This window comes from Pteropus vampyrus, unplaced genomic scaffold (genome assembly GCF_000151845.1).
Source record: "Pteropus vampyrus isolate Shadow unplaced genomic scaffold, Pvam_2.0 Scaffold50, whole genome shotgun sequence".
NCBI lineage: Eukaryota > Metazoa > Chordata > Mammalia > Chiroptera > Pteropodidae > Pteropus > Pteropus vampyrus.
The window spans coordinates 1,969,355-1,980,106 of NW_011888831.1; the positions used below are offsets into that span (position 1 = coordinate 1,969,355).

At 41.4% G+C, this 10,752-nt stretch overlaps 1 protein-coding gene across 10 annotated transcripts in view; it reads right to left on the minus strand.

The window, feature by feature from the left end:
* Positions 1 to 4,741: 4,741 nt before the first annotated feature.
* KIAA0753 (KIAA0753 ortholog) overlaps positions 4,742 to 10,752 on the minus strand; it is a 68,520-nt gene continuing 62,509 nt past the window's right edge. For 6 of the 10 annotated variants that reach the window (XM_011359766.2, XM_011359765.2, XM_011359764.2 and 3 more), the window contains one exon: positions 4,742 to 6,265. In XM_011359766.2, the coding sequence (XP_011358068.1) occupies positions 6,148 to 6,265 (118 nt within the window). In that variant the 3' untranslated portion in view covers positions 4,742 to 6,147. The remainder of the gene's footprint in view (positions 6,266 to 10,752) is intronic. The other 4 variants (XM_023530429.1, XM_023530428.1, XM_011359761.2 and 1 more) reach the window with 1 other exon arrangement.

The following is a 10,752-nucleotide window of genomic DNA, read 5'->3' on the forward strand; positions in this document are numbered from 1 at the left end:
CCAGGGAGGCCACTGTGGTTCACTGGGAAAAGCCAAAATGTGTAGTCAGACCTAGTGACAACCACTTTCCAGTTGGGAAAAATCTTCATATCAGTTTCATCTGTAAAATGGGTTAATAATCTCTATTTCAGGATTAGTATGAGAATCAAATAAGATCATGTAAATAAAGCACCTACTTAGTACATACTCAGCACTCAAGCAGTGGATTATTATTACTCTGTGGGCTGGGTTCTGGGCAGGGCCCCATCCTAGAAGAGTGCCAGGGATGAAGGAGGCAGATGATGGTTGTGAATGAAAATTGAGGCAGCAGCTCGGCTCTGGCCACCTGAGCCACTGTCTGGGCTGTGTTAAGCAGGTAGGAAATATATCTTAGTCATCTTTGTACACCCAAAACTAAGCACAGTGCCTAGCATAGAGCAAGGCCATAGCAAATATTTTAGAAAGGAGGTTGCACTTATAATTGACATCTGCTAAAATTTTCTGGACCATCTAATAATCATCTACTTGACAACAGGAAGAAGAAGACAAGGAAAGCGCTTCAGAACTAAGGCTGTGAAATATAAATCACAAGGTTCCCTCTTACAAGGTTCTGAGTGATAAACCTAATAGTTAACATTTATTGAGCACTTACTATCTGCCAGGTGCTATTCTAGGCGTTTGTGTACATTGTGTCCCTTAATCCTCACAATAACCCTGTGGGAACTCCTGTGATCACCCATTTCACAGATTATGAAACTGAGGCATGGAGGTCAAATGGGATTTAACTGTGGCTCATGTTCTTCACCAGCCCAAGTTACTATTGGTATCCAGAGCAGGGTGGTCACAATGATCTCCAGTGAGAGAAGAATATATTTAAAGGCATTTTGCAAATTGTCAGGTGCTGAGTAGATGTGAGATGGTGTTTTTTACCTAACCTCTTGGTCTCTAGGTAACTCTAAGAACAGTGTGTTGAACAATCATGGTTAAAGAGAACCACCTCTCCCCCTGAGCCTGGCCCTGGAGACTGGACCCTCCAAGGAGGTATCTAGGGGCTGGAAAGGAAGATGGCCGCACGGGTCCCAGTGGCCAGCTTTGTCTCCCCCAGCCTCCTGTGAGCTCCCAAGGAATCAGTGTCTGCTAGGGGCTTCCTGGGTCAAGTTCAGCCCAGGCTTAGGGAATTCTAGGAATGTGGGGTTGATGGCAGAGCCCACAAGGCCGGGATCTGAATGTTCCTGTCCCTCTTGATCACAGCATTTCAGAACCAGAAGGTTCCCTGGACTTCTCTCATTCCCAACCAGGTTGCCAGGCATGGACAGAGACACTCAAGTCCTGAATGCTCCACCCAGTGGGTGGCAACAATGTGCAGTGGGCTTCTCAGCACAGGCCAGTAATCTTTGGCAAGCCTCTGAAGCCCACGAGTGGGAGGGCTTAGGCTGACCTCACCAAGACCAACTGAAGACAGAGGAAGGATGTGTGGGTGGGAGATTCTAGGGAGCCAAGCAGAACAGAAGGGAAATGCATGATTAGGGCCCAGGAGGGAGGCAGTGAGGAAGGCTGGGGTGGGGGAGGGCAGGAGTAAAGTGAGGTAAGAATAGATCTCACAGGGAAGCAGAAGGGGCAGGAGTGGAGGGCTGCGATGAAAGCAAAGGGCCAGCAGCACCTGGGGAAGCAAAGGCTGTGACGAGAAGGGAGGACCAGCAGTGCCTGGGTGATGATCAGCTCCCAGGGCCACACTTACAGTTGAGCTGCTGAGGAGTTAAGCAGCTTTTGGTGTAAGAATGCTCCAGAAACTACTAGACTTTTTAAGGTTTTCTACAAAGGATTTTAAGGTATTGGAATGGGCAGAGAGAGGACTCAGGGGTGTCATGAGGAGTAAATGACAGGGATGGCATATACTGGTGGCCTGGACTTCCCAAGGGGAGAAAACACTGTGATAAGGGTACAGCTGTGGCCAGGAGGAAACAGTGGAAGCAAGGAGAGACAAATGGCTTTCCTGGCTCCACAGAGGAACAGGAGGGGAGCAGCCCTATGGCAGACCCCATGGAGAGCCAGGCCTCAGGGAAGGGAGGAAGTGAAGGCATCTTACTTATTTCATGGCAGCAGGACAAGGTGGGGCCTATCGTCCAGACACACACACTGGGGTGATGAAGGTGGGGGCAGATTGGGTGGCAGGAATGGATGGATGGACTTAGTTGTAGGCCACAGGATAAATGGAAAGTCAGCCAGAAAAAAATGGGAAGAGGTAGTAGGTTTGGTTCAAGAAAAATAGATGAGGGTTACCAGGCAGATGGAGCACAGAAACAGCTAAGGGGAATTGAGGAGGGCAGTAGATAAAGGGAGTTCATCCAGGAGGGCAGGTACAATCTCAGGGCTCCCCACCCCAGGCTGAGGGTCAGAAGCCAAACTTTAGGCCCTGCAAAGACTGGTGAGAGCAAAGCAGGGTCCAGTGTTACAGGAACAGGGCCCTGGGCAAGCTGGCAAAAGGAGGACCTAGTATTAGAGCCATATTGAGGAGAGGGCCTGATCACAGACCCAATCGAAGTCCAGGGTAGTCTGGTTTGCAAAGTGCTGTGCTCTGGGTTGGGGTGGGACCCACAATGATGGGTCAGTTGACTGAATTCACCTGGACCTGACAGCAGGCCCCGGGTCCCAATCTAGGATTCCTGAGGCCCTTACTGAAGACAACAGGAAGCACTCAGGATGTCCAGTGGAAGCCCTTCCAACCCAGCCCACGCTGTTGGGCTCAACCATCTAGTAAATAAATGTGCCAGTCAGTGTCCAAACAGAGCCCAGATCTCTGCTCTTGAACCAACAAAGAGCTGAATGAGAAGGCCAATGCTTAGGAAGATAACAGCCATGCCACAGCCTTTCTGCTGTTTTTCAAGAGCCCAAAGAAGGACGAGATCTCTTACCAGCTGGCCCTTCCAAAGGGCACTTCCAAAGGGTAACGATGACGACACGGTGATGGGGTAGTACGGACACTCCTGACTTACAGATTTCGCATTCTCATTCTCTCATCATTCTCTCAAGCTGCTGAAATAAGAGTTCCTCTCAGAAACATATGAGTTAAGGAAGCCTACATTGTGCCACAGAGAAAACTGGAAACTTTCTGACTGGGTGTAGAGCCCCTTCCTTTCCTGTTGGCCCTGGGGTTTCACTCAGACCATTACACTCAGACGCAGATTTGCAGCAATACATACCTCCTCTAGGCACTCCCCCTACACACACTCCCCCTTACCTTCAGGGCAACAGGAACTGTGAGCAAGGAAGGCAGACGAGGGAGAAAGAAGACTCTCTCACCACCGTCTCTTCTTAGACTCCTATTTCACTCTCCCCAGCACCGACAGGCAGAGAAAGGGATCACAGCAGAGAAAGAGTCATTCTATGGTCCCATTTACCTCTTTCTGTCCTCTTCCCAAGTCCCAGGCCACTCCAGGCCATTCTGGCCCACAAGCCCACTCTGTTGTTCGCTGACAAAGGCACTCAAGGCCAGCAGTAGCACAAGGCCGTGAGGTGCGCTGCACTCCATTTAGGAGGGAGACAAGCTTCTGGGGTTTTGAGCCGGAATTCCGAATGCATCAGTGCCTTGGAGATAGGATCTGCCATTCTTCATATGTGGCATCCTATCTCAGGTCACAAAAGGTTAACACAAATTTTTGTAGATTATATAGAGATGTGATAGATCCCTGAACAAAAACTATCCCAAGAAAAGGTGCGCGCCTTCCTTCTTTCATTAATTCAAAAGAATTTACTGAGCGCCAACTACATGCCAGGAAGAGCCCTTGCCCATGAGGAGCTTTAGAGACTAGAAGCAAGCATGGACACAGGTAAAAACCCCATGTAACCAGGGCTATGAAGCTAGACAGATCAGTGGGGAGTGTGAAACACATACTTATGAATTTTAACATCTCTGTAAATTGGGACTAAGTGACACAGAAATGCTGTACTCACACATGTCTATTTCTGAAAATAACACATGAATAGGTCACCAGAAAAATGGGATTAAAGAATAACCTATACACAATCAGACTTTATGAAGAACAAAAATTCTAGAGGTCTGGGATAGTGCAAGGCTACAAACAGGAAAATTTATCTTTGAAGGATTTAACTTCCTGTATCTTAGGGGCTATAAAATAAACCCTGGACATGGAGGCACGTGTAAGCCTCACCCACACCGAGCCAGAGACTGGGAGAACCATCTGGTGGGAAGAGAAAGACAGAGCTACTGGAAAGATCTTGAAACAAAGCAAGGGAGTCTGGACTTGACCCTTCCATGGACAAGAAGTGCTCAGGAACAGGAGTCCTCCTGATGACAGAATCTAGGACCTAAGATGTGCTGAGTAGGGACAAGAGGCAGGAGAATGCACTTGCGTGAACGCTCAAAATTGTCTTCTTTATGGGAATAACTGAATCCATGATCATGGCATCACTGAATATAGGCTTATTTGATCAAACTATTTGCCCTTTCTGTGCTTAATTTTATTCGTCAATAAAATAGGCATAATAATGGTATCAACCTCACATAGATAATATGAAGATTAAAAAAATTAATACGTGGGAAGCACTTAGAGCAATGCCTGGTACATAGTATTGCTCAAAAAATGTTAGCTTTTACTATCATTTATTTCTTTCTGGTGGTAAGGGGTGGCAAATAATCCACTATGTTCATATCACATATAAAAGTATTCTCCATGGTTTCTGTAAATCACATTTCACTTTGTCTGTGGGAAAAAAAAGAGTTGTAAATTATTTTAAACAGACGTACATACTTTAAAATACTGAGTTTATTTAAAAAACCAGCACAGTAAAAATTGCCACAAATTAAGCTATCTATCAATGACAGACACTCCTATCAATTCAAGTGTATACATTTAACTTCTCAAATTTTAATTTCCCTTGAAGACTTTTTAATTCTGAGGTTATATAAAATTAAACAGAAAAACATTAACATTAAACAAAAGTCATTTTTGTACAAATAAGTGGGATCAAGCAGCTTAAATTATCACCTGAAATATTTGTACTTCAGCAAAAAAATCCCAGATGACATTATATATGTTATAAAAAAGATTCACATTATCCCATGGGGTACATCTCACATCACTCATTCTTCACATTTCTTTAACCAAACCTCAGGCAAAAAAAATGAGGGAATCTTTTTCCAGACAGTGGCCTTATTTTTATACATATTCTTTTTCTTAATTCAGAGTTTCTAAAAACACGGAGGTAAAATATGACTTACTTATAAGATATTCAAGGACCAAGCTATCATGGTTCTTAAGTTTCTTCCTTTCTCTGGAGAGACCCAGAGGTATTCATACCATCCAGATCTGTTCTCTCCTCCCACACAAGGTTCTTTTGTGGTGCAGAAATGTAGAAACCTCTGAACTCACCAGAGATGGAAGTGAGCTCTGTACCTTCAACCAGGCGCACAAGGCCTGATCCACTTCTGATGTCCTCAAGCTTCCTCTGAATTCAGAGAAAGTTTTGTATATCAGAATACATCAACTCATAGCAATAAAAGACTTTGAGGAACTCAAATGTGAAAAACCACCTAGGAATTGAACATTAGAGAAGGTGTTTACTGTCGTGTACTGGTAACTGGTGAGTTCCTATTTTTAATGAGCTGCAACAGAACAGAGGTTTGGCAGCATAACCAAACCTTTGCTTTCCACAAGTCTGTAGCTCAGTGGGATACAGGTGTCCTGATAGGAAACTGTGAAAGACGAAAACATGAGCCAGGTGATAGGACCAGAGAGTAACTGCACGTTGTAGGCACTGATGTCACCCACAGGTTCAACAGCAATTTGAATCGCTTTGTGAAATACACCTATTACTTTTCAAAACACGCTAATCACCAAACTGAGCCAGTGGAATGAATATATAGTATTTCAATAGGAAAATCATACATTCAGAAAATATTATATTGTCATAATCAATTCACGTTTTCTGGGTACTGATAAATACAACACATTCCCCATCATAAACTACCAAAATCATTGCTATGACAATGAGAAAATGCGGAGAGGATGACCTCACTGGCATTTCCTTCCTTTCAGTGGGCAGCACCTGGATGAACAGCTGAGGATAAAGATTTCTCGTGGCCTAAAACAAAGGGTGGTGCTGTCCCTTCTCCAGTGTGACATGAGGGGCCCCCATATTGGAGAGCCTTTATGTAGCAGCCTCTAAGAATTCTGAGGTGAACACAGCTTCTGCATAATCTTCACATATATCCTGAAGTTCAGCAGCCACGGATCCCAGAGCTTCATCTACCAGCTCTTCTGAAAAGCTGGAAGACAAACAACACAGCTAAAGGTATGTACGGCCAAATATGGGAGCCACTCTTTTACTCAGCTGGGGAACTTACCACCCAGTCAATTCTAAGATTTAAATGGAAATTCAAAAGGCCAAGAATAGCCAAGATACTTTGGAAGAAGAAAAACGAGGTGGGAGACCTTACTTTATTAGATATTAGATCCCAAAGTCAAGCTAGAGGGAAGGGCTTGTACTATACACAGGACGGACCTCACCCTCGCGATAGTTGAAACCAGTGGTGACCAGACACTGACCAGTTACAACCCAGCCCCAATCCAGATCCACCACTGACAGATATCCAGCTGCCTGACAGAAATGGGTACATGCCTTCTCTATGAGACAGGGGGCAAGAGACTCCAAGTTTGTGTTCTCTCGCTCTTTATGCATGCACGCACACAAATTTCTTTTTCCAAACTGAGAGTAACTTGAAGACTTGATATCCCTCAAGTATTTCAGTGTACATTTCCTAAAAACTAGGACATTCTCTTAAATAACCTTAATTATAAAAATCATAACATTAACATTGATTCAATACTATTATTACCTAATCTTAAGTACATTTTTCAAATCTTGACCTTTTACAAATCTTGCCAACTGTCCAAATAAACGTCTATTAAAAGAAAACTTTTTCTAAGCCAGGATTCATTCTAGGATCCCACGTTGCATTTAGCTATCATGTCTCTTTAGTCTCCTTTAATCTAGACTCATTCTTCAGTTTTTGTCTTTCATGACCTTACTTTTTAAAGAGTAAAGGCCTTTTTTGGTAGAATGTCCTTCAATTTGGGTGTGTCCGATGTTTCCTCATGGTCAGATTCAGGTTTTACATTTTTGGAACAAATGCCACAGCAGGGCTATAGTGCCCCCTCAGTCCTTATAGCTGTCTTATTACTGAAGAATGTTAATATTTATCACTTGGTTACAGTGATGTCTGCCAGGTTTCTCCCTTGTAAAGCATTACTATTTTCCCTTTGTAATTAATAAGTATATTGTGGGGAGATACTGTGTGACTATGTAAATATCTTGTTTCTCATCAAACTTGCCTGAATCAATTATTACAGGGTTGCCAACACTGATTTTCTAATTCCATCATTCTTTCTTTATTCAATAGTTGTCATTTTACTATAATGAAGAGCTTTTCCTTCGCTTTTATTTATATTCATTCATGCACTCATTCTTTCATACAGGCTTGGCTTGTAGATTCTTATTTCATTTGACAGTTTGTAAGTCATTACTATTATTACTTATTTTGATACTCAAATGTCCCAGATTGTCCCAGTAGGAGCCCCTTCAAGCTAGCTCCTGGGTCTTCTTGACATGTCTCCATCATTCCCTGAAGCCTTCCCTTCTGGAACAACATGATGTTTCAGGCTCATCTTACATTTTCCCAGCCCCAGTCTTGAAATCGGCCATTTCTCCAAGGAGCCCTGGTTGCCTTTTCATGGAAAATAGTACTTAGAAACCATGATCTGGGCACTAAATGTGCTCACTGCTTCTAAATTCTCTCTGCAATAGACTCAGACAGACAAATCCATACACTTGCCTATTTCTATATCTATCAAAAACCATAAATTCATAATACCTCCAATCCTAATTCAACACAGAGGAGTCATTTAGCCTCCCTCAGAAATCTGGCTCTCATTCACAATATACTTATTTATTTGATCAATCCTAAACTATAAAGTAGTTTTAGAATTGTTAACCCATGCCATAGTGTAAAAGAAACCTACTGACTAGAATCTAGTATGTTTACAGTTCTTTTGGTCTTTAACCCAGAGGATACAGAGTCAAAATACCATGTTCAAAAGTTACTTAGACTAGTTTTTATCTGTCCCTGCTCCCTTTAGCATAATGTTATTTACTAGAAATACAGTTAGGTTCATGTTTCTGTTTGTATTCTAATTTATGGTTACCCCGTCCTTGATTTGGAGGGATGTATAGGAAACATCAACATGTTTCCAAAAGTCAGAATTATTCAAAAAAGGTAAATGCAAATAAGTGTCGCTCACCTTCTTCTCTTATCCCTTTTACCCCATTCCTATCCCAGCTGTTTGGTTAGTCTGACAAACTCTTATCTTTTAATTTGCATGTACAGTTCTGTTTCATTTAACGTAATTGACATATTTGAGCTTCCGCTACTAAAATACTATTTGTCTATTTGTTCTCTCTTCTTCCTTGCCTGCTTGTGGATTTTCTGAATTTTCATTACACTTTTTCCTCACTATTAACTTGCAAATTATACACTCTTACTATTCTTTTAGTGGCCACCCTAGATAACAATAAGAATCTCTGACTTAAAGTCTAACATTGATATTCTTGCCATTTTCTCAGACAATGCAAGGACCTTAGAACACGAATGCTATTTATTACCTTCCTGACTTACATGCTATTGTTAGTTTGTATTTACACACACACCCATAAGACATCAGTTTATTGTTTTATACAGTCGATATTCATTCATCCCACATATTGACCTTTTCAAAAATTCATGCCTTCCTATATTTATAACCTTTCATTTGTGACTGTTTTTGCTCTGCTTAAAAAATATCCTTTTTATATTTCCTATCATGAAGGTCTACTGTTAATTTTATCAACACGGTTTGAAATCTCTCTTACCTTCCTTTCTGAAATACGTTTTATTTGGCTTAACTCTCTGGATTGGGGTTCTTTTCTTTAGAACTTTAAGAGATATGCCAGGTCTCCCAGCTTCCATTGTTTCTGTTTATCCTTTTTCCTTCCTCCAGCTGATTTTAAGATTTTCTCTTTATCTTTAATTTTTTAACAACACTATGATAGGTCTATGTATAAATTTATTTTTATTTTTCTTTCTTGGGCTATTAGAGCTTCTTGAATTTATGACTTGATGCCTTTTGTTACCTTGGGGAAATTATTAGCTATTCTCTTTCTCTCCTCTCCTTCTGAGGCTCCAGCCACATATATATTAGACATTGTCCCTTTATCTTTTCTTTATTTTCATCTTTTTTATGTTTCCATGCATCACTCTGGAGATTTTCTTCTGTCCTATGTCCCCAGTCTCTAATTTTTTCTTTTGATGTGTCTAATTTGCTATTAAGTCCATCCAATGAATCCTTCAGAAATTGTATTTTTAGTTCCAGAATGTTCATTTGGATTTAGTTAGGTTCCTTGTTCTCTCTCAAAATTCTAAATTGTGTCTTTTATCTCTATGAACATAGCAGTAATAGTTTTTTTTTTTTTTCTTCTATCAATTCCCTGCATTGTAGCAGTCACAGTTATTCTAATGTCTGTGTCTGAAAGGTCCAATACTCAAAGCTACTGTGAATCTGTTCTTATTGTCATATCTCTCTGTTGCCTGGTTATTCTTCACCACATACCAGCCATTCTATTTGAAAATTCTAGAAATAATTTAAGTCCTAAGATGATGTCATATACCTTCAGAGAATATTTATGTTTGTTTCTGCCTGGTGCCTGGGGATCAATAATCTAGAATCATCTCAATATAATTTCAGGAATTGAAATAATCTGGAGTTGCATGCAGTCTGAGAGAGGGCCTACTGGCATCCAGGTCATCCTTATTTCCAGAGTGACACCCTTCAGGGTCCCAATCAAAACTGAGGGAAGGTCACCAGGGCACCTCCCCTATCACAGCAAGCCCTGAATTCCCACCTCTGTCCTCTGATCTGAAAAGGCCATCCAAAATGTCACTATCTCCCTCTAGAAATGACGCTCCAGTGCCAGACAACGGGCTAACCTCCCTGGGTCTCTGTCTTCTCCAGGATCCTGCCCCAGTTATTCTTTATTACCTAGTTAACTTCCTGATGCCTTCCAGTATGTATGCTTTATTTTTAATCTGGCTTTTCTATTAAGAGTTATCCTCACTGGGAAAAGTGGTCCAAATTACCATGTGCATCATTACTATAAGCAGAAGTGATTACCTCGTTTTTATATTTGCTTTGGTTTCTTTATTCCTATTCTTCTATACAATAATTCATCATACTATGAAATACCAAGGTACTCCCAATACATTTAAACACGTTAAGTAATATATCTGTTTTCTTCTTTTTAACCTTCCTCACCCTGCCTTCCCCCTCTGGGAACCATTCCTCCTGGAGTCCTCTGTCCTCTGACTCCAATCTAGACTAGTTGCTTTCTATGCTCACTGAAAAATCTTCTCTTACAAAGAGCTTTTGCCATTTTTCTGGAAGTTTAGTTAGGTTCCTTGTTCTCTCTCAAAATTCTAAATTGTGTCTTTTATGTTGAGTCTAAGTTTCTTAGATCACCCTGTCTTCCTCTTTCTCAATGTACATCTTGCATTGGTAGCATGCATCCTCCATTAGCTTACTGACAGTGCATGGGAACTAGATTTTTGGACATTTGCATAGCTAAAAAATGTCATTGTTTTATCCTTAGATTTAATTGATAATTTGGCTAATAAGCACAGAATTCTAGGTTAAATTTTGAAAGTATGCTCTATTATTGCCTAGC